General features: G+C 35.9%; 1 protein-coding gene across 1 annotated transcript in view; it reads left to right on the top strand.

The window, feature by feature from the left end:
* The window catches only part of LOC127943256 (low-density lipoprotein receptor-related protein 1B), a 208,603-nt gene that overhangs the window by 94,531 nt on the left and 88,947 nt on the right, over positions 1-25,125 (top strand). The window contains exons 27-41 of the mRNA XM_052539581.1: positions 49-293; positions 3,995-4,126; positions 4,987-5,214; positions 5,461-5,635; positions 6,476-6,570; positions 8,818-8,967; positions 14,571-14,711; positions 16,139-16,264; positions 16,404-16,535; positions 19,252-19,386; positions 19,494-19,623; positions 20,774-20,900; positions 21,034-21,185; positions 21,462-21,586; positions 22,212-22,583. Coding sequence (XP_052395541.1) covers positions 49-293; positions 3,995-4,126; positions 4,987-5,214; positions 5,461-5,635; positions 6,476-6,570; positions 8,818-8,967; positions 14,571-14,711; positions 16,139-16,264; positions 16,404-16,535; positions 19,252-19,386; positions 19,494-19,623; positions 20,774-20,900; positions 21,034-21,185; positions 21,462-21,586; positions 22,212-22,583 — 2,465 coding nt within the window. The remainder of the gene's footprint in view (positions 1-48; positions 294-3,994; positions 4,127-4,986; positions 5,215-5,460; positions 5,636-6,475; positions 6,571-8,817; positions 8,968-14,570; positions 14,712-16,138; positions 16,265-16,403; positions 16,536-19,251; positions 19,387-19,493; positions 19,624-20,773; positions 20,901-21,033; positions 21,186-21,461; positions 21,587-22,211; positions 22,584-25,125) is intronic.

Below are 25,125 nucleotides of genomic sequence, written 5' to 3'. Positions count from 1 at the left end.
TAAAAATAATCTAATGATTATAATAAGAATTTTTTTTTCCTTCTTCAGGTCTGATGCTATATACTCTGCTCTATATGATGGCACGGGGATGATTGAAATTCTTCGAGGCCACGAATTTCTCTCTCACCCCTTCGCTGTGTCTCTCTTTGGAGGGAATGTGTATTGGACTGACTGGAGGACCAACACTTTGACCAAAGCCAACAAGTGGACCGGAGCCAATGTAACTGTGATCCAAAAAACCAGCGCCCAACCCTTCGATCTAGAGATATACCATCCTAGCAGGCAGCCACAAAGTAAGAAACTGTCTCAAAACTGTCTTGAAGGACTTTGAAAGAGATGATGAGTTGAAGGATCCAACAGAACATAATGAGAGAAATCTCTAGATTGAGTGATGTTGGATTAACAGCATACAGTGACCCAGTTTTGGCACATTCCCACTTCTCACTATTTTTGGGACTAATTGGCTGCAAAGCTGTCTCATCAAGAACTCCCTTGATTCCCATCAAGAATTCCCATCATTTCTGAAACATGAAACAGACAGTCAAACACTACAAGGTCACAAATCTCTTCGAATTAAAAACGCAATGCACTTTCAATTAGAACCAAAAGACGTACCAAAACAGAAACAAAAGAATGTTCTTTTGTGAAATTATTTAGTTTAGTTTAGTCACAACCAAAAGACATACCAAAACAGAAACAAAAGAATGTTCTTTTGTGAAATTATTAATTTTAGTTTAGTTTAGTTTAGTTTAGTTTAGTCACAACCAAAAGACGTACCAAAACAGAAACAAAAGAATGTTCTTTTGTGAAATTTTATTTAGTTTAGTTTAGTTTAGTTTAGTCAGAACCAAAAGACGTACCAAAACAAAAACAAAAGAATGTTCTTTTGTGAAATTATTTAGTTTAGTTTAGTTTAGTCAGAACCAAAAGACGTACCAAAACAGAAACAAAAGAATGTTCTTTTGTGAAATTATTTAGTTTAGTTTAGTCACAACCAAAAGACATACCAAAACAGAAACAAAAGAATGTTCTTTTGTGAAATTATTAATTTTAGTTTAGTTTAGTTTAGTTTAGTCACAACCAAAAGACGTACCAAAACAGAAACAAAAGAATGTTCTTTTGTGAAATTTTATTTAGTTTAGTTTAGTTTAGTTTAGTCAGAACCAAAAGACGTACCAAAACAAAAACAAAAGAATGTTCTTTTGTGAAATTATTTAGTTTAGTTTAGTTTAGTCAGAACCAAAAGACGTACCAAAACAGAAACAAAAGAATGTTCTTTTGTGAAATTATTTAGTTTAGTTTAGTTTAGTTTAGTCAGAACCAAACGACGTACCAAAACAGAAACAAAAGAATGTTCTTTTGTGAAATTATTTAGTTTAGTTTAGTTTAGTTTAGTTTAGTTTAGTCAGAACCAAAAGACGTACCAAAACAAAAGAATGCTCTTTTGTGAAATTATTTAGTTTAGTTTAGTCAGAACCAAAAGAATTGCCAAAACATAAACAAAAGAATGTTCTTTTGTGAAATTATTTATTTTATTTTATTTTAGTTTAGTTTAGTCAGAACCAAACGATGTACCAAAACAGAAAAAAAGGATGTTTTATTTTGAGTTATTTTAATTTATTTTATATACAAAAAAAAAAGATCAGAGCAAATGTCCATGCAATAAGCTGTGTATTGATATCTAACCCCCCCCAAATAAGTGAAAATGTAACAAAAACCTGTTAAATTATACTAAAGAAGTTAGTAACATTTCATATTTTTATCATGATTTATACATTTTTAGTTTGCGTAGCATTTTCTGAAAAGCTGTGACAGCATGTTCATGCAAAAACTCAAGTCAAAGCGGTCAAGTCTGAGTGGTTTTTAATGGGCAGTTATAAGGTTGCTATGGTGTTTTTGCTGGTTGCTAGGGTGTATTCAGTTGTTGTTTGCTGGCCTAAGTCAAAAGAGCCACCCCTAATGACCTCTGGGTAATTTCAGTTCAGTCAACACTGAGCATGCGCTTGAAATCTATTCCTCCTTTTTTTTTATTGGCCTAATAGAATTTGTTCACCGTTTGGGCAATAAAGTACAAAAGAAGAGCCAAAAAGCATCCCATAAATAAAACCAAATTGAATCAGCTCATGATGGCTGTCCAGCATCTTTTCCCTTGGGTGTACATCTGCCAGATGCGGAAGAATCAGCCTTCTGTCAACACATCGAGCTTGGCATCATCCAACAAAGTTAAATTACACCCTTAATGGTGCTAAGAGGCTCTTAGTTAACTCATGACTCCAGCTAAACACTTATAATGGGCTGGCGGAAACATTCACAGAGCGTTCCAGATAGTGATTGGCAGCTATAAACCTACAGTATGGATGGAGTGATACGCCGCACAGATGTGTGGAGGATCTTTGTGAGATTGTGGATCTGGTTTTTCATGTTCTGATCAAAATTGCTTTGAAGCACAAACTTCAGCTATATACAGTCCTTGAAAATGAAGGACGAAAGTTGATGAAAGTAAAAATCTCGAGTAAATCATTTTTAGAATTGTATATTTAGACTCGTCGTCACTTGCTTTGAACCAGGTTGTTTTGAAATTTACAGCCTGCTTTAGAAATGGGTGTTTTTATGCCAAAAGTGTGCTCCTGAGCTTTAAGATCGAAATATTTATGATCGTTTTTCTAACTTTCTTTTTTCCTTGCTCTTAGCTGAGTTTGTCCTGTTTTTTGATTTTGTTTATAGTGCTAATCATTTGTGCTTTTATTTATTTATGCATTTATTTCACCTGTTTTGATGGTTTTGTTTTCTAGGCTTTTCTTATATTTATTTGTTTTGATAAACATGTTATATTTAATTTAATTTCATTGCCTTGCATTGCCTTACAGTTTCTGAATCAGGGAAACATTCTGACTAATTAAGCAATTTAATTATTAGAATTTAGGAATTTAGAATTTTTACTGAACTATTTAAAATATTTTTATTTTCATTTTTTGTTTTATGTTTATTTCTATTCTTGGCTGTGTTTGGCCTTCGATTAACACTCGATGTTAATCAACTTAAAACACTTAAAGCACTGAAAATATTGATTTATTAGTGGTTTTGTTTCTTATATTTTATTGTTTTATTAACATGTTTTTTTTAAAGGTTTCATTTATTTATTCAAATTAAATAAAACATAATATGGGTCTTGATTTCTCAATTAAGTAAACATTCTTCATATTTTCTTTTTTTTTTTCAAGTAATAACTGAAGTGAATAGGCTATACTACAAAATTAAATCATTGTAACGAAATGAATGAGCCTTAACCTGAACCAGTACTTGTAATCTTACCGACTTTTTTTTCATGTCTGCTCTTGGCTGTTTTTGTCCTGTGGCTTCGCACCTGCTTTCCTCCGTTTTGGGATTGTGTTTATAGCGCTGAATGTCTGTTCTGTGTCCGTTTTCATTACCCGTCTGCATCTGTAGAGGCCAGCCCGCATTGCTATCGGTTTTCACATGTCAGAATAGCTTAGCAAGAGTGACATAGAGATTACTGCATTCATTAGGCCTGAAACAACTGTTTTTTTTATGGACTTGTTATGCAGTTTCTAGTTACGTGTGTGTTTTACGATCCTATTTAGAGTTGTGGAGTAATGACCTTGCTCTGAGCAAGAACAAACCCAGGGATTGTTGGGGAGGGAATAAGGGGCCTAATTACTCAGCACACCGTCCACATCTTCCACTTGTTAGGCAGAGTACTTTTGGTTTTCAGGAGACTATGTGCATTAATGCAAGCCGCATCGCCTAATAAATAGCTGAAGAAATAATAAAAGACTCAAAAAAAGAAAATAAATTACTTTTATTTATTTTTTTTTACTTTTGACCTGTGGAAATAAGAATCAAAGGCATCACTGCCTAATAAGTCGCTTTGGTGGTAAATCAGGAGAATTCAATATTAATACGACGTATGCACAACGTATACTCAGTTATGCTTTCATTAATGTTTTCTCTTCTCTCCTCCTGTCTGTTTCAGCTCGTAACCCATGTTCTGGTAACAAAGGAAGAGGCCCGTGTTCTCACCTGTGTATTATAAATTATAATGCTTCTGCGTCTTGCTCCTGTCCACACCTCATGAAACTGTCGGCCAACAATCGAACATGCCAAGGTGAGTTCTGGAGATCTCGCTCTTTGTGAAACTTATCATGTTGATATATATATATATAGGAGGCCAGCCTCCTTGTTAGTGCATCCACCTCCCATGCCGGTGACCCGGGTTCGAGCCCCACTCGGAGCGAGTGAGAGGACCCGGGAGAGAGGGGTTACATTGGTGCCGTGACCCAGATGGGAGTGAGGTTTAGGGGGGTGAGTGTAGCGGAGGCCAGCGAGTAGTGCTGTTCAGGTTAACCTCACTCCCTGATGTCAAGAGACGCACTAGCGACTGACGCTAGTGGCTGTAGCCATTTAGCCTCCTTGTTAGTGTGTCCGCCTCCCATGCTGGAGACCTGGGTTCGAGACCCACTCGGAGCGAGTGAGAGGACACGGGAGAGAGGGGTTACATATATAAAGCACTGTTTTTTTTTTGTCATATTTATTGAAATAGATTTCATTGACACATTCATTTACACTGATGCTTCACTGAATTACAACATAGGCTTCTTCATTAAAATGAGCGATTCACGATTCACTGATGTAAAGCAGAATGTCTGATATTGGAATAATCCTAGCATGTATCAGGGGAATTACGCGACCTACCTAAACTCATTACAGACTGAAATGGAGATCTCTCTTTAGCGGCCACCCCAGAGATCTCTCTGGAGGTCAAGAAAGGAGAATTTACAGTATGAGTCCTTTGAGCTTTATGTCTTTATAGTGCTGCCTTTGTAAGGACACTCAATTCACATTATTATATTTGTCTCACTAACTGATTTAGGTCATATTTTTCCCTCCCGGTGATACTAGAGATAGAGAAACAGAATTAAATTGAGAGTGAATTTGAGTTGATTATATATTTATGTACATGAATAGGTGTGAAGAAGTTTCTGTTATACGCTCGGAGATCTGAGATTCGTGGAGTGGACATCGACAACCCATACCTCAACGTCATCATGGCCCTCACCGTACCTGATATCGATGACGTCTCGGCGATGGACTACGATGCTGTAGACGAGAGGATTTACTGGGCTGATGTGAAGACCAGAACTATAAAACGAGCGTTCATTAACGGAACCAAACTTGAAACCGTCCTATCTGGAGGTACGCAGAGGTCCATTTTGACAGCTATAATCTCACCCAGTTAAAATAGCTTTTTGTTTTCCTGCTTTTATTGAATGAAGAGTCAAATGTGTCCTGACAAAGAAATTCATTTATTAAATTATACTTAATTTTAATTTATTGTTGTCATTTTGTTGCTGTTTTCCAATGAGCAGCTTTTTTTATTAGCATGGGTAAATATTCAGATTATTCTACTTTAATTTAAATATAATTTATCTATTTTTACAGACCTATCTAATATCCGTGGCCTGGCTATTGATTGGCTGTCCAGAAACATGTACTGGATGAGCTCAGACAATGACGAGACCCACATTAACGTCGCCCGTCTTGATGGATCTCTCAAAAACACTGTCGTTTATGGGATGGACAAACCCAAGTGTCTCATCCTGCATCCGTCAAAAGGGTAACATAGCAAAAACCACACTAACCATTAGCCATACCCATAATGGAGAAAATTAAGGGCTGCGTGTCGCCAAAGATCGCTATCCTATTTATTAGTAAGTAATTGCATACTTCCGTTGCATTGTCACATTTTGTTACCTTTAAATCTGCGCGTGAGATACATCATTTACAAAGCTAATTACTGAACAGGTCTCTGTTTATATTCCCCATGCACAATTAACTAAAGTTATTAGAGGCATTTTCTTGGAGTTGATTAAGACTGACAAATTGTTGTAGCCGTGAAAACTGTTTAACGATACCAAACTGGTTGTTAGCCAATCAGAAATGCGAATTTATCTTACCCTTGTTGGGCTGGTTGATGACAGCTCTTTAATTAGCATACATTGTGATTCCAGGCATGCAAGCTAATTAAAAATGGGGCCAGATCCTCACAATTGTTTACTTGAGATTTAATATAACGTGATTCTGTAATCCAGTGATGGATCTTAAGCATGGTACAGTGTGCATGTTGTTTTATTTCACTCACCAATATCTCGTGACCTTTGCCCCTCGTATTGCATTTTTTTCCCCACCAGCTGTCTTCTCATTTTAGCTTCCGACCCCGTCGACATTTCTGAAAGTCATCTGTCACGTAGGTTCATGCGCACCATCAAGATGTATGAGGGAGATAGAGACAGCCTTATTTGATTGTTTTGTGCTCTGTGGTGAATGTGAAGATAAAGTTCTTTTCTACCTTCCCGACCTTCACACAGGTCACATTCCTTAAACGGAATAGTCCCATCCTTCATCTTCAAGACTCATCCATCTCTCTGAATGATTCTTGTTTTGTTGTGGTCTACAGGAAGATGTTCTGGATGGATGGGAGCACTATAAATATGGCCAATATGGATGGCAGCAACATCAAGATTTTGCACCAGAACCAGAAGGAACCTGTTGGTAAATTGAAGTTCCAAAACCTACAGTAGTGAGCTACGTACTTAGTATTTTAAGGCGAAATGGTTACGGCTTCTTTCTGTGGTACTTTCTTTGATCAAAATCTAAGGCCTGTGTCATCTGTGGAGAAGGCAGTCCCAGAATGCATTACGATATACTGTAGTGAAAACATTCATCCAAAATGGTGTTAGTTTTAAATTATTGAGATACTATTATAGTTTTTTATTAAACATTTTGAATTAGATTTCCATTTTATTTTTAGGTAAATTGATTTTAGTTTAGTTTAGTTTTTATTTTCTACATGAATCTTAAATGTTATTTATTTTATTTCATGGAAGTTTTATTTGCTCTGCCTTTGTTTTGCCTCATTTTGCTTAGCTTTTCTTTGATTTTGCTTTTCTGTTTTGCATTGCTTTTGCTTTGGTTTTTCTTTGCTTCATTTTGCTTTGCTTTAGTTGGTTTTGCACTGCTTCTTTTGTTTAGTTTAGCTTACCATAGCTTTGCTTTTGTCTGTTTTGCATTTATTTTGTTTTTGTTTTGCTTTTCATCTGTTTTATTTGCTTTGCTTTTCTTTGCTTTGTTTTCCTTTGGTCTGTTTTGTGTTTCTTTGATCTGTTTTGCATTGCTTTTGTTTTTGTTTTGCTTTTCTTTGTTTTGTTTTTGCATTGCTGTAATCTGTTTTGCTTTTGCTTTGGTTTAGTGTGTTTTGTGTTGCTTTTGTTTTGCTATTTGCCTCACTTGGTTTTGTTTTTCTTTTCTTTGCCTTTGTCTGTTTTGCTTTTCAATTTTTTTTTCAATGTATTTTTTTTCCCCACAAACAGCATAATGTAAGATGTTAGCAACACTGTTGTCTTTGCCTTTCTCTAATTATTTATTTTTTTAAGTTTCACTTTTGCGCTTTTACTTTTTTTTTTAAACCATTTAATAAATATGCTGTTTTGTTTTGAACAATCTATTTAACATTTTCAAGATTACATTTCCTCATGTACATGTATTTACTGTAATTGCATGTGAGAACAAGAGCACCATTTCTCACACCTCCTCTTCCTCTCCGTCGTGTCTGCTATAATCATTATATCTATGCCCTAGGTATTGTTGGAGCTCTCTGTGGTCCTCCCCTTAACTCATAATTATAGCAAAATCTCCCTGACACAGTACATGCAATTCTGGCCTAAGCCAAATCTTAAGTAACAGCGGTTATCATTATGATGTGAACGAGGGATTATTGCAGATGAAAGAAATAAAAAGAGAAATCAACCTTTTGAACCGTTTCGAACACTATTTATGCTGTGCCCCACATAAAAATGCTTTACTGTAGGGAAAATTGCAGATTTTAAATAACTAGACACGTTTTGATAGCGACGATGAGTGTTGATATTCATGAGATGAAACAATGTTCAATTCTTTGTTATTTAAATCAGCCATGTTTAAAAGAAACCTCTCTTGTGACAAGATAAGGTCAAATAATGAAGTTTCGGCATCATTTTATTTACCCTTGAGCATTCAGTTAAAGGAATATTTCACCAAAAAATTCAATTTGCATGATTTTTTTTCTCCTCCTATCTTTCCAAACTCAAATTGTGTTCATGTTTTAATGTTTTTTGAAAGAGGTCTCTTATGCTCACCATGGATGTATTTATTTGTTAAACAATTCTTATTTTCAGTGTTGAAAACAGTTGCTGCTTACTATTTTTTAGGGCTGTGCAAAAAATCGAATGCAATTTTCATGCGCATCTCATCAGTAAAGATGCTCCTGTAATTAGAAGTGTATCTCCAGCACATGCGTTCAGATCAGGGTTGCCAGGTTTTCACAACAAATCCTGCCCAGTTGCTTCTTAAAACTAGTCCAAAACTAGCAGAAGGTTCCCCGATAAAAAATTGCTTCCCGGGGTTAAAATATACGCTTTTTTAGCAGGGTTGCCTTGGTAAAATTCGCATTTTAGGGTCTAAATATCACATTATTTGTATTGGGGTTGCTTCAAACCGCGATCATGAAAAACGAACGCACGTGCTGGAGATACACTTCTTATTACAGGAGCGTCTTTACTGATGAGATGTGCATGAAAAACGCATTCGTTTTTTTGCACATTCCTACTATTTTTGTTGAAATTATTTGAATAGAAAGTTCAATTAATACAATTATGCTTATATTAACAGCATATGTGCATATACTGTATACATATTTGCATGTATGCATATTTTTTTATGAACCATTGCTTTACGTGATCATATTTTCTTTGTACATTACAGGGCTGTCGATTGACTACTCAGCCAACAAACTGTACTGGATGAGTTCCGGAAATGGAACCATTAATAGGTGTAACCTGGATGGGAGTGGCCTGGACGTGATTGACAGCTTTAAAAAAGACCTGCAGAAAGCTACGGCATTAGCAGTGATGGGTAAGTGAAGGCTGTTTTCATCAGCATTGATTTAGTAAGGTTAATTATAACCAAGCAAATAATGGAGCTATTTAATTAGGACGGTGATAGACAGCATAAATGGTTTGTGAACAGTGGCGAATGAATGATAAGGAATAGTTTTTATGCTGAATGTGGGCCCCGGGGTTTTTGTTAAGGCTTAATTGTGGAGCTGTTTTAATACACTGCAATTATGAATCAGTTGAGGGAGATTGTTGTTTTCAAAGGGCTTGAATCGCATCACTATTCATGTTCTGACATGGGTTTTTTTTCTTGAACTTTGATGACTCACGACTTTTGATGTCGCAGCTGTGTTTGCTGATTGTAGCAGCTCTGTGGGTTTTTAGACTCAGCCAAAGACAGATATGAACTTACGCTGTCATCTTGCGTGTGGCTTGTGACTCAAGGCTGATTTTCGGTGCAAATCCTAAAGATTTTTTTTTTTGTGACATTTACATGTATTCATTTAGCAGGTGCTTTTATGCAAAGCAAATGAGGAAAACCAAGGAAACCGTATTGACATAAAGCTGGCATAAAATTTTGATCTTCCTCGTGTTCTCTGGATAAAAGTGTCTGCTAAATGAGCAAATATAAATGTATAATGGTATTCACAACTCATTTAACTTCTGTAATGTGGCTTATTCCTAGTGACAGAATCAGCCTGAAATAGATTGGGATGTGATTTTAGCCGTCTTAGTTTGATTGGACCTATAAAAATGTAAAATATGTTGGAAAAATCACATTTTGGGTTATTATATGAATATTTCTAGATTGGTAAATCTGTGGTCAAATATATATAAATATATATTTATATACTAGGTTTAAGTTTCTCTTACCATTCCACTAGCGGTGCAACTATCTGTTTTTCCTCCCTGTTTTTGGTTTTGTTTTGCTGCTTTTTCTCTGCTCTGCTTTATAGTTATTTTTTATTTGCTCTGCTTTGCTTCATTTAGCTTTTTTTTTTTTTTTTTTTGTTTGCTCAGTTTTTTGTTTATTTTTCTTTGTTTTGTTTTCTTTGCTTTGTAGTTTTGTTCTGGGTTTTATTGGTTCTTTTTTATTTGATTTGTTTGCTATTTGTGTTCTTTTCTGTTTTGTTTACTCTATTTTTTGTTTTGTTCTGGGTCTTTTAGTTTTACTGTTTTTTTTTTGTTTGCTCTTTTTTTTTTGTTCAGTTTTTTATGTTGCGGTTTGTTTGTTTTTTACTCTGTTTTGTTCAGTTTTTTGATTTGCACTTTTTTTGTGTTTTGTCTTTGATTTGCTTTTACCGATTTCTGCTCACATAATAACATAATTTTAACTTCTATTCATGCTTATTTACACTTTACAGTAATTTACCATTAGTTATGGTTAGTTATTGCAATAACTAACATTAACAATGAACAATACATTTATTACACTTTTTTTTTTTTTTTTTTTTTTTTTTTTTTTTTTAAATACAGTGCATGTTAACTGATTTTAATAAATGAAACCTTATTTTGAAGTGTTGTCAGTTTATTTAGGGCAAAGAAAATTTGTAACAAATGATTTCAGATGGGTAAAAATTTTCAGTGAAATTATAATAAGGTTTTTTTATTCTTTTTTTTTTTTTTTTTTTTTTTTTTTACTCCAAAAGAAAAAGTGCATTGATGGGTTGTGCACAATAAGATCAAGTATATATTTTAAAAAAGTACACATTTTATATTGTCTTTAACAGAAAATCTATCGACAACAAACATAACTTTGTTAAAACATTATTTTTGTCTAAAGAGCAGATATAAAGTGTTTAAAATTCAGGGTCTTTCTCTCAAATAAAGAAAGTCAATGAAGCACTTGCCCGTGTGCCCCTCTTGCTTTCATCATTTCATTTCCTTTGACCCAGCACATAACTCGCTCAAGAAGAGTGCCCATTTTTCATCATTTGTGGATTGACGTTAATCAAGAATCAAACAGCTGGCTCAAAACCAGAGGATCATCAGCTAAAGACATCAGTTCTGTTTGAAACGCCTCACCTTCAGTGTTCAGGAGATAAAACGTCCTGACTTCCCAAGGAAAAGAAGATTTGGAAGTCTTCTAATTAGGCTGACTTAGAGAGGTTTTTGATGTATTGACAGGTATGAGCTACATGCGAGTAGGAATTCTGCTATATTTTTATGTTATTTAAAGACAAAGATGTCATATGAGTAGAGATGAACTGTTGAACATGTTTATTGGTTTAGGATTTACATAGAAAAAAAAAATCAATAGATAAAAATTTACTATTTGGTTATTTTTATCAGAATTTAAAGTTGTCGAATATAAACATTTAATTATCACAATTTATAGCTGTTTATAATAATTATAATAAAAATGATGTATTGTACACTATTATATTTAACAATTATTAATACTATTATTTATAATTATTTTATATGTGACATTTTCCGATCATTTACCAAAAAACAAAACCCATTATATTAACACACACACGCACACACACACACACACACACGCACACACACACACACACGCACACACACACACACACACACACACACACATACACACACACACAAATATAACTCATTTCTTTTGGCTTATTCCACCCACACCTGTCTCTGAGTAGGACCGGCTGTGTAATGTTTTGAACAATGAACCGGAGGTAAAAGATCTAGAATCTTGAGGACTGTGTGAGATAAATCATCTCCCCAGCCAAACACGCCAAAATGCGGATGTATTATTTGATTAAACCCCGAGGAACAACCTGTTCTCACTTTTCCTGCTGTATCATCCTCTCAAACCCTCTGACAATCAGATACTGACGTCGCCAACCGCTAATACAATCAGATTGAGCACCATCCCGGCAATCAGAGTCTGCGAGCTGGTAATGGAGTGACAGTTGGAGTCTGTTCTCTCTGCTTAGCCACACTGAACACTGTTGATTCCTCTCATTTATGAGGGTTTTATGCAGTGCCATGCTATATAACACCCTGATATTTTATGTAGAATCGGAATCGGAAAGATCTTATTGCCAGATATGTTCACACACACTGTACAAGGAATTTGTTACAGTGACAGAAGAGCCGTACATTTCAGATTACTGAAACAAGAAAGATGGAAACAAATGAATTTGTGTCTGAATCATACAGCGGAGAAATTTGTGAAGAAGCACGCCAGCTTTCGTTTGAAGACGCATGGTTTTCCGGCCTCCTTCTTTCTCCTTTCTGTCAGATGAAGCAACTGAACTTCATCTGACATGTTCTTGGTTTTCGTCTCATAGCCGTTTGATTATTACACTCGTTCGTTTAATATTAATGTCTAATTAACCCCGTTTTTTTTTTTTTTTTTTTTTTTTACATCCCGGGAGTAAGGAAACAAGTAAAGAGATAATGAATTATTAATGGTTTCTTTTCCGTTTTCATTTTCTTTGTCATTGTTGTCTTTAAATGACACAGTCTGCTCGTTCTTTCATTTAAAGAACTTGTGACCCTAATTTGGGGAATATTTTTAATGTGATGCATGAAAATGAAGCAATGAGAGAAATGTAGTTTGTTCAATGACATCTATTTTGATAAAACTACTGAAAGTATTTGTATGTAAAACCAATGGACGAGAGACTTCAGACTCCGTAAGACATGGTTTATATCAATATAATGTTATATAAATGACAGGGGGAAAAAAATAATACAGCTACTTTTGCAGGAACATTACTGTAAATAAATACATTCTTACAGTTATGCCAGTATTATACTGTGAAAAAGTAAGTGCACCCTATCGAAAGTCATTTTCAATTCATGCAGACTTACTTAAATTGGATTTATTTGGACAACATCATATTATTTAAAACTGAAAGCTGGACAATGCAATCTTTTATTCAACAAAAAAATTGAATTGTGAGAAAGTAAATATACCCTGCTAAGAGTTAAAGTTATTTTGACTGTATCGATGGCTGAATGTCATGAGGATCAACAATTAACAATGAAAACAGGACTTTGAAATCTTCTATTAAATAAAAATACCTACAACAATTCTGAATTCAGTGGAAAAAAGTAAGCAGGCCACTACATATAATGTTTTAGCTCATTTAAAAATGTTGCTGATTTTTATTTTTTATTTTGGCATATTAGCCACAATAATCTTAATGGAAATACACAATTTTATTCTTATTTTAGGCAAAAATTGTATGGGGTGTATTTACTTTTTCCTCACAAAAGAAGTTGGCATTTCCATTTACTTAAACTGTACAACTCATTAAAAATGAACATTCTAAGTTTATTTGTATTGCTATTAACATTTGTTAAATGCTAATCCGATATCTGTAGCCACAAATATATTGCCAATAAAACTAAAATGGTGTATGGAACTCTCCAGCAGTTGACACATTTCTAGCCAAGTTTTCATTTGCATCGAATTAAATTCGTACCCTAACTCCATTCAGGAACTTTCTTCACCATGGAGCATCTAAACGATCCTCCGTGACGTGTACAACACCACAGTTCTCCATAATTCATTTTCTCTGGGTTTGTGTCTGTCAACGGCTTATAGCTACAGCTCAGGCCGAGCGCTCAGAATAGTCCTGCTCGCTTTTGGCATCTGTATGTAATCCATTCAGGGCTGCCAAGGGACCAAGATGCCGCTGCTCGCACCTAAGGGATTCATAAGTGCTGAGAGGGTGGGTAGAGCAGAGGTACGGTGGCGTGGTTTCGCGCCGAGGGACGTCAGCTCTTTCAATCTAAGACATGACTCGCAAGTAATACGGGCAAAAGAAAGTATAGCTTGTCGTGAGCGGTTTGGGTCACTGGGGAAAAGGATGTTGGGAGACTGCAGAACACTCACATGCCTTTTTATGATGTGTAATCACAGGCGGTGTGTGAGTCCTGGTTGGTTTTCTCGATGTTGTACCATTTCTTAAAGGCTAAGTTGACAAGCAATAGGGCTTGAATTTGAATTTGCAGTGTGCTGTCCGCAGCAAAGAAATAATACAGCATGGATAAAGACACATTTCACCCTGGTTCACTTTCAGAGAGGACAGAAATGTACAGTATATTTATAAAAGAAGTGCCCAGAAGTACTATATTCAGTGCAGCTATAACCAACTATTTATAAAGCATTTTTTTAATGCATTTATTAGATGACTATTATATACTACTACAATAAAGATATAGTAATATAGTAATAATGATATTAAATAATTTATAATATTAAATAATAATAAAAAAATGCATTTATTGTATTATTTTACATTAAATAAAAATCATTACAAATATTAGTTTAATTTAAATGTTTATTTTTATTTTTTCATGCAGGTTTCCTTTCGTCTTCCAAATGATTTGACAAAAACATAGTTACGCCTCAAATTTATGCTATTGGTTGAGCCAGTGTTTAGTTCATCTTAAGTATTTTAATTGAAGAAAATTATTCTCGTGGCGTTTAAGTGAATTAGGCATTGCAGAAATGTTATTCAAAAATATGTGTGAAACATGAAATGGTGATTATTTTATTTTCACTTAAATTTTAAAGTCAAATCTTGATGTTGAACAAAAAGAAGAGTTCATGTAAATGTAACTGGTCAAATTTGCATTTCAAATAAAAATTTCAGTGATTTTCAGAAGCATTATTTTTCTCTCTAGGTGGGAAGTTATGGTGGGCAGACGATGTTCTCGCTCAGCTGGGAACCGTTAACAAGAGGGACGGAAAAAACCTGACAGTTCTTCGGAATAAGACCACAGGCGTTGTCCACATCAAAGTGTATGACAAAGACAGTCAAAAAGGTAAAAATAAACAAATCCCAGCCTCAACAACTTCACAAGAGCTCTGTTTTTCTTTTTTAAAGCAAGAAATGTTTACGTTTGGTTACTTATAAATACCACACCTTCTGATCCTAGAATTCCCTTCATTGTTTTTTTTTCTTTCTTTTTTTCTATTCATTCATTTAGTAGTATTTTTAATAACATTACTTTGTTATAACACTCACAAAAAACTTTTTATGGCAATTGTTTAGTAATACTACTAGTACTAATAATAATAAAAATGTAATGTTAAATAAAAAAATAAAAATATAATTGTATTCTTTTATATGAATTATTTTTTTAATTAGTTTTTAAATAGGTTTCCTTTCATCTCCAGTTGCTTTAAAACAACAACAACAACAACAACAAACACGCTATTGGTTAAACCAGTGTTTTGTTAATATTAAGTATTTAAACTCAAACTTAATTAGACAATATTAACAATATCAAGAGATCTAACACCCTTTGATCACTTAATTCCCTTCATTAACTTTTTAAACACACTTCTAGTAATTTCTAGTAATTCATGAATGAATAATGAAATATTTTCTTTAGTAGTAATTAAATATAGAAGTATCAGTAGTTTGTTTCAGTAGTAGTATCAGTAGTACATATATATATATATATATATATATATATATATATATATATATATATATATATATATATATATATATATATATATATATATATATATATATATATATATATATATATAATTTCATATATAGCCTGGCTTGGAAAACATAAATAATAAATGAGTGAATGAATTAATGAATCGTTGTCATTTCTACAAGGTGAAATTGCACATAACTCGGACAGGGTTATGTTTCATAATGGCATCTGGCGTGACACTCACGCTTTCAGCATCAATCTCACGCTGAAGTCCAAGCGTGAGTGTCACGCCAGATGCGTGAGAGTTGGCAAACCTGGTTATGGTTCTACAGACACACAATGTCAAGGTCCTTTCCTCTTTATGAATTATGGAGAGAGACATTCATATCACCGACAGGTCTATTAGCAGAGGAGTGCTTGATCCTCTAATCTAATGCTCTATTAGGATAAAAAAAAAAAAAAAAAACACTAGCAATTAGGGACTCTTAAAGGTAAATGTTTTTGCTACATTCTCAAATCTCCTCATACCAATTAGTTCCCTCATTTATCTCTCTGACTTGGCCCTCATGGGAGTGAAGGCCCGTCTCATTACACCACTTCAAATGAGCTAACTGGGATGTTTCTGTCGAGGTGTCCGAGGAACAAAGTCAAAGTGCGACCGTTTTTTTCCCCTTCAATTCTTTTTGTGTTTGTGATGTTCTTGAAATTGCTTTACGATGGTACACAAGCTAGTTTGACAGGTTAGCATTAGATATGCCTGTTCGCCGTCACAGATTCTCAAATTCTCTTCGTAGGTCGCAATCCTTGTGTACCAAACAATGGCGGATGTTCCCAGCTTTGCCTTCCCACTTCTGAAACAACTCGGACGTGTTCTTGTACAACGGGCTACAACCTTCGTCCGGACCGCTCCACCTGTGAAGGTATGATCGTTAGTTCTGAACTCTGCATACGAATGTACAGTAATTGGCCTTTCGATCTCAGATGTATTGTTGTTATTATTATTTTCAAGAGCATATTGACCTGGACAGAGGTTGGTTTTATTTTTTTTTTCTTTGCTAGGTCTTCAGTCTTTCCTGATGTACTCGATTAATGAAGGTATAAGAGGACTGTCTCTTGATCCCAGCGATAACTCCGAAGTTTTGATGCCGCTAACTGGCACTCTGTTCGCTGTGGGTCTGGACTATCATGCCGGTAAGTGCACTCTTTATTTGATTATAAAAGCCCCAAAACAAAACAATTTTTTTTATAATTAAATTATTTTTTTATTTTCTATTTTGAATTAATATTATTAATTGACACATGAAAATGTATTTCAGTTTTCATCTTATTTTAAGTAATTTTATGCGCTTTTGTCATTCTTATTAGTTTTTTATATAAATTTGTATTATAGCTTTAGTTTTAATAATTGTAATATTTTAGCTTAAACACTTCTTTTAGTTGGCCAACATTTCTTATTTTCTTTTTTCAGCTAATATTTGTATTTTATTTTAGCTTTTCTTCATTTACACGAATCTTTAAATCACAAAGGAAACTGCATTTTTATATATTTTTTACAGATATATACATGGGGTTATTTCATATTATTTATTCAATATTATTTGTTTACTCATTTTTTTTAATTCAATTTTATTTTTGTTTGCCGTTTTCATTTAAATGTAATTTTTTTCTAGTAATTTTATGTGCTTTAGGTTTTTTGTTTTGTTTTGTTTTTTTTACATAAAAAATATATATATATTATATATATATAATTCACGTTTTTCAATTACCGTATTTTTCGTACTATAAGTCGCACCTGAGAATAAGTCGCATCAGTCCAAAAATACGTCATGATGAGGAAAAAACATATTTAAGTCGCACTGGACTATAAGTCGCCTTTATTTAGACCCAAGAATCAAGAGAAAACATTACCGTCTACAGCCGTGAGAGGACGCTCTATGTCTTCAGTGTAGACTACAGGAGCGCCCTCTCGCGGCTGGAGACAGTAATGTTTTCTCTTGGTTCATTTCTCTCGGTTCATTTCAAATTAATTTTGATAAATAAGTCGAAGGACCAGCCAAACTAACCAGAAAAAAGTGTGACTTATAGTCCAGAAAATACGGTACTTAAAATAATTTAGTAATATTAGTTTAAGAAATGAAATGTATGTTGTCATAATTAAAAATAAATAAAAAAAAATCCTAAAAAGATAATAATGGCATAAAGAGGACAGTCACACTAAAAAGGGTAACGGTCAAAGTTCCTAAATTTTGATAGTTTGAATGTAACATCACAGCTATAACAATTGAAATTTGCTTTGAAGATTAATTTGTTAAAAGTTCAGGATGTTTAATATAAAACAAGGTTAACCCACAATGAATGGTGTAAAAATGCAGACTATAATTGGGTAGAAAGTTTTGATGTTATTGTTTTTTTGAATTGTGTATTTAGAAACCAGAGCAATTAGGCATTACCATGCAATGTGCACAACAACATATCACCTCTTGACATGGGGAAACGTTTGTTTGTCGGGTATCTGCCAGTATTTTGGACAGATTCCTATAGTGCAGTAATTGGACAGCTGTCTCCGTTCTGAGACGGAAATGCTATTCTTTGCATCAGCGACAGTTTGCAGCTCTGCATTTGCACGATAGAGCAAATATTGGCATTGCATTGCTTGTCTAAATACAATTTTGTCATTGCAAGTTGAGGTTAAGGGATGCGATATGCTGTTATGACAAATGGAAGATAATCAAAACAGATTAGCTGGACAGATGAGCCGATGTCTCATAACAGTGTGAACTGGCTTTATTGCAGCTTTTATCAAAAGGGATATAATGTAAATTTTTGAGTGGGCGAGGAGCTGGTGATGCATGAAGCTAAGGATAATGTTGTGCGGCCAAGTCAAAGCAATTTTCACGAAACGCGCTTTGAAATGTACAGACCATGGGAGCCAGGTCAATCACAGGTACCTTTTTAGCCTCTATTGTTTGGGAGAAAATGCAGGTTTGAATGAAAGGGAAAGGGCTAAGACATTTTGGCCAGCGGAAACAGACCATTTTTTGTAGGTGGAGCTTGGCACGCGGCCTTGTTTTTAAGACCTTGTTTATTCGAAATTGCCCACCTGCACAATATGTTTACAATTCTTAGCTGTTGTGACATAACAGGAAAAGAAAAGAACACACAAAAAACTAAAAGAAATATGAATGCAGTAAACATAAAAAAAAAATCGAATTATAAATATTCTCAATGATACTAAAATGTAAAATACAAAAATATATAATAAAATAAAACAATGGAATAAATTCATTTAAAGTTTGACAAGATTTGATTAGTGAGGTGACAGCAATGGTAATATAAATGTAAAAATATATTAAATCATTTTGTTCAATGAAATGTACAAAAGTGAAGTGACGTGTAGCCAAGTATGGCGATCCATACTCAGAATTTGTGCTTTGCAATTAACCCATCCAAGTGCACACACCGTAGTGAACACACACCCCATGAACACACACCCGGAGCAGTGGGCAGCCAATGCTGCGGTACCCAGGGAGCAGTTGGGGGTTCCTCTGTCATAGTATTGAAGATGTACATTGGACGTTCACTTCCCCCCACCTACAATCCCTGCCGCACCTGAGGTTTGAACCCATGATCTTCGGGTTACAAGTCCGACTCACTATCCATTAGGCCACGAAACTATAAAAAGTATCAGCCAATGACCAATATATCCTTGTGCCTCCATTATCAAACTCACCTAAACAAGCTAATAAATGTATTCAAGATCACTAGAAAGCTACAGACAAGTGTGTTTGATTAGGGTTGGAGCTAAATTCTGCGGGGCAGTGGCCCTCCAGGACCGAAGCTGATCTGACTTAAACAGCAGGAGATAACTATTTTAGGCAAACCTTTTAACTATGGGTTATTTTCTCAGGAAATGACACGTTGTACTGGACAGACATGGGCTCCAACAGAATCTCTAGATCCAGTCGAGACCAGACCTGGAGAGAGGACATCGTCACAAGTGGTCTCGGACGTGTTGAAGGACTAGCAGTGGACTGGATAGCAGGTGTGAAGGTTTCTCTTAGTTTAGCATTTCTGTGCATTTCCAAATTGATGTTGTCAAGCTTATTGTTTCTCTGTTGGTTCAGGGTCTTTGTTGCTTTGCATCCAAAGGTAATATTTACTGGACGGACCATGGCTTAAATCTCATTGAGGTTGCTCGATTGAATGGCATGTATCGTGCCGTGGTGATATCTGACAGTCTTGATCAACCCAGAGCCATTGCTGTACACCCAGTGAAAGGGTATGTATCTGCCTTTGTATGTTTCCAACTCTGAAAATACACTGTGGTTTATGTTTTTGTAATGCTAAGCTTCAGTTCACCCAAGTGACTGCATTTAAATGAATGACCTATGATCGTCTAGAGAGCAGTTAGCGTGTACAATTAGCACTTCAAAGCTTGTTAACTGCAGATGTACGTCCTCCTTAAAGGCCTTATAATTTCCTTTTTATTTATTTTAATTTGAGAGGGCCATAATAATCTTGACCTCATGTTTGTAATGAGTTTTCTCATTATCTACAGCTTTGTACTGTAAAAGTGAAGTATAAAAATTAAGCTTCAACATATTTCAGAACCCTATCATGTGGCTGCATCTATTTTGGGGTCCTATCTCTACTTCGATCTTACTTAGAAATGGGTCAATAAGATTTGGTCGATTTATAGAAATAATTTGTCTCAAGTCACTATTTTTGAATCCGATTAACCTGGAATGACTTCAAAGTTCGCCCTTGCAGTTTGGAAATTACTCTGCTTTCTCTGTTTGCCTTTTGGATTAACAATTAATTGGTGCATATTATTCCAAAGAAAAGTTTTCCTTATAGTCTGGAATAAAAAATAATTAGCTTCACTTGAAACCACTTTTCTGTTTTTCACTGGCATCACCAAAAGACTCTATTTTCCACTTCTACCCTTCAAATGTGAATTTTTTTTTAATAATCCACTCTTTATCTGATGGACATAAAATCCTGTTCTACATTTGGTCTTATTTATATTTAAATGTTACTTTACAGCTTGAATCTAGGACAGTACCTGTCCTAATATTAAAGGGACATCTTTGTACCTTATTTACCCCTTAAATGTGCATCATAGTACCTTAATGGTACATGATACTACTCTAAAGTGCTAATATGCACCTTTTAGGGGTACCCCTTTTTAGGCCATGTACTATCTGATTCCACCTAGACATGTACTGTGAATGGTAGAGGAGAGGAAAAACAATTTCTGAACATCCCAGGAGGACTTGAACACCTCATTAGCCCAAATAAACAGTAACCCTTTTAGCAATATACTTGTCTTCACTCCAAATGTAGAGCAATCTTGGATTTCAAACTGTGCAAATGTCAAAATTCCTCAAGAAGTCTACTTAATCATATTTTCCTATGAATTCATACAGGTTTCTCTTCTGGACAGAGTGGGGCCAGAATCCTACCATCTCCAGGTCACGTCTTGATGGTTCAGAGCAATCTGTGCTTGTTAGCACCGGACTAGCAAGGCCTAATGGCATCTCCATAGACTATCAGGTCTGCTTTCCCTACATGCTTATGCTGAAGTCCATGTTGATTTCATGGCTTATCTTGCAGTTTTAGGGCAAGATCATTACACCTTTGTTCTTAATTTAACAAATGTATGATGTTTCAATTTTTTTTTTGTAAGGAAAATAAATTATACTGGTGTGACGCCCGCAACAGCAAGATTGAAAGAATCAACCTTGAGCTGGGTGAGCAGAGGGAGATTGTGTTCTCATCGAGTGGGGTGGATATTTTTTCCATAGCAGTCTTTGGGGCTTACCTCTTCTGGTCTGACAGGTAATTTACTTTTCCATAAATGTTACAGTTTTTAAGAATGGCCCAAGAATGCAGATACCATCCCATATTCCCTATAAGGTCATGATGCTAGTGCAAAAAAACACATTTGATTATTTCAGAATCTCCTGTGGTTCAATGTCATTCAAAGGATGGGTTACCTCACCTTCTGTTAGACCAGCTGTGTACTGTATTTTAATGAGTTCTTTGCATTTAATTAGTTGAGGGCCATTGATTAGTAAGTGTCAAACTTTTGGTCCTATGTCCCCATAATGGTAGAGCCTACGCCAATGGATCCATCCGCCGTGCTTCCAAGAAAGACGCCGTGGACCTAGTGACCATCAGGAGCGGCTTGGGTGTCAGTCTGAAAGATGTGAAGGTCTTTAACCAGGATCGGGAGAAAGGTTGAGGTTTCACTTAATGACAGTTTTCCTGTTCTTTAAACATTGCACCAATGCACACAAGTACAAGTTTATCCCAGATCAAGCAGGACTGTCCTATCCCGCTTCTAGAGGACCACCTTTTTGCAGAGTTTAGCTCCAACCTGCTCTACCCCACCTACCTGGAAGCTTCGAGTAATGCTGAAGATCTTGATTAGCTAGATCAGAGGTGATTAATGAGCACTAGAGCTAAACTTGAAAGGAAAGTAGCACTCCAGGAGCAGGATTAGATACTCCTGCTGATGAACAAACACCTGACAATGGACACCATATGTAAAAGAGATCAATTAAACTTGCTGTCTTAGCAGTAAATGTCTTAGAAATGTCATGGTTTTTGAGTTTTACATCATTTTGTTTAGACCACGTGTCAAAGTCTTCTGCTGGCTGGCCAAAATCCTGCTTAGTTCAGCTCCATAAACACCTGCTTGAATATTTTTAGTAATCCTGAAGACCTTGATAAGCTGGTTCAGGTGGATTTAAATAGGGTTGGAACCAAACTCTGCAGGACAGTGACCTAAGAACTGAGTTTGACACCTTTGTTTAAGAAACTTTTTAGGGAGCCTGATGTCTGATTTTCTGACCTACCCAGGTACGAACACTTGCAGCAGAGCGAATGGAGGATGCCAGCAACTTTGTTTTTACTTGGGGAATAACCGGAAAACTTGTGCTTGCGCCCACGGATATCTTGCTCAGGATGGACTCCGGTGCAACCGGTATGAGGGTTACCTGCTCTACTCTGAGAGAACCATTTTGAGGAGTATTCATTTATCGGACGAGAATAACCACAACTCGCCCATCAGGGCGTATGAGAACCCAAATTATTTTAAAAACGTTATAGCTTTGGCCTTTGATCATCGTCAGAAAGTGAATGGAACCAATCGGATTTTCTTAAGCGATGTTCATTATGGGAATATACAAGTCATCAATGACGACTGGACAGGACATCGCATCATTGCTGAGAGTAAGTAATTGTGTTTAATTTTTTTTGCTTATTTTGTTGCACTTTTTTATTGTTGTATTTTGTTGCCAGACATAGCAAGTCATTGCATTGAGAACCCTGGTGTAGCCGAGACCTTCTGAATATTACTGATGAATTATTTTTACGAAGTTTTTAGACATCATTAGTAGGGCTGCACGATATTGGGAAAAAATGACATTGCGATATTTTTCTGCGATATATATTTCGATATGAAATCTAATCAATTTTTTTTTTGCAAACAAAAATGGGGTGAGCACACTTACATTCGCATTTTAAATGATTTAAACATCGACACCTTTGTGTCAATTGATTAATATGAGCGAAGGAGAGAGACCAAGACAACACTCGTGTTGTTTTTAGACGGCGCTCTCTCTCTGTATCTCTCTTGGGCGCGCGCGCTGTCTCTCTCTCTCTCTCTCTCTCTCTCTCTCTCTCTCTCTCTCTCGCACGCTCTCTCTATGTCTCTCTCGCACGCTCTCTCTCTATCTCTCTCGCGGCTGTCGCTCTCGCGCTCGCTCGCTCTCTCTCTCTCTCTCTCTCTCTCTCTGCCCTGTTAAACTTGCATGTGTCTTTCAGTCCTGTCCATGATAAACTTTCACTCTATAATGGTTAAGCTGTGCAATTAATCCGCGAATCACATTCATTATGTGCAGCAGCTGGCCCGTACAGTTAATAAATAACGGATCGACTACGACAGCCTACATCGCACATCCTGCGATGTGACAATCGTAGTTTTGTACATCGCAATATCGATGCTTAAACGACAAATCGCGCAGCCCTAATCTTTAGTGTTTATAGTTTACATCACATGTGTGAGAAACATTTGAATGAATTGGAAATTGGTTGTATAGAGTTGTCAAAACTTATTGACCATTTTCCAGAACACTTCTATTGGAACGTCCAGCCTGATGTTGTCTGTCCATTGTGCTTTCATTAACACATTTATTTGCTTTATTTGTAGCAGCATCATGGCCAATTAATGGTGGTAAAATGTAAATAAATTATCCACTCAGGGTACAGCCAATTACTCTGATAAAGCAGCATCCCAGTAGCCGGCATTGAAATTCATACTTTGTGATGTACTGTAACAGACTCTAACCTTGTCAACATTAACAAACATCTCATTGAATCAGTTTGCCATTAACCTGCAGAGCTGTGAGTTCGCAGCTGCCATGCTGAAGGATAGCTTGCCTGAAAGGAATTGTGATATTTGTCAAATGAGGCTGTCGCAGGTGCTCCGATTGTTACACCTGACCCTAGATGCTAAGTTTTATCCTGTGATATGAATTTATGCTGATATATTGCAAGCATGTGTGCTGGCGTTCAGCTGATAAGCAGCTTGTCTGTACATACTCTTGTTTGAGGCCTGATAGAGGTGAGGGAATGACTGCTAGCTCTTTAGTTTAAGTGACTTTTTTATATTAGCTGATTTGTGACTATATTAGTTTTTAAATATTGAGTTTAAAGGGAACTGACTCGTCAGAGCGGTAAGGAACGATGAATCTCATAAAACCTGGTAAGAATGGGAATTTGCCAAGAATTTTCTTCAATTTCATGAGATGACTGAAATCTGACGGTGTTTTTGTACATTTCATCTGACAACTTTAACTGTGTTGCTCCAACATCTCAAAAGACCAGCTTTTGTTCACAGGAAGGCTCATATCTGACATTGCAGCTTAAATCAAAGCCAGTTCAAGACCAGCCAGTTGTCCAGGTCGATGACTTTTACTCAGACCTCTATAGTTTTCATCAATGCTGGTGATTCAAGACTTTGTTTTCATAACACTGTTTACAAATATCCAAGTCTTTTTTTTTTTTTTTTTTGACAACAGCTCAGCCTGTTCAGTCAGAGTGAACTTTCACATACAGAGGAATCACACCTAATCATTTTCGCTCTTCTTGAATACTACTGTCAAATCTGTCAATAGGCGCACCCAGCCTGCCTCTTCCTGTGCTTGCAACAGAGCCTCTGGGTTATTTTACATTTAAATTGCAGCTTGTTCTTGCAAGCTGTTGATGGCTTTTTAAAGGTGTACTTTACCTAAAAATGAAAAAATACGTCATCTTTTAAACCCCTTTCCCACTGCCATTCTGGCAAATACAGGGGTAAAGTGTTCCTGCAATTGTTCCCGGGTCACTAGATTTTGCACTTTCACACTGTCAGTGATGACCCGGTATATGTGCGTGCTTTCACACACAACCCTTGAAAATCCCGTAACGACACGTGACATCAGCGCGTGACGTGTAATGTACGAGTCGACAACGCTTGGCACATTATACTTTCACTGAAGCAAGCAAACGATCTCGGCGTCAGCGCGGAAAGTGAGGAACTAACTGATCTCTGCTTCATTACAGTTTGCACATATGTTTTCGTTGCGAACGTTGATCTTCCTTCAAAACAGCCGGTAAAAGATTTGTGCGATAACGCGCGCCATCACTTCGACACGGAATTAGATCTGGCTTTTGTTCACACAGCGCTCGTCCCGGGTCGAACCCCGCAATGTTACTAGGTCGCCGACCCAGG

This window comes from Carassius gibelio, chromosome A22, assembly GCF_023724105.1.
Source record: "Carassius gibelio isolate Cgi1373 ecotype wild population from Czech Republic chromosome A22, carGib1.2-hapl.c, whole genome shotgun sequence".
Lineage (NCBI taxonomy): Eukaryota > Metazoa > Chordata > Actinopteri > Cypriniformes > Cyprinidae > Carassius > Carassius gibelio.
This window is presented reverse-complemented; position numbering and strand designations above follow the sequence as displayed.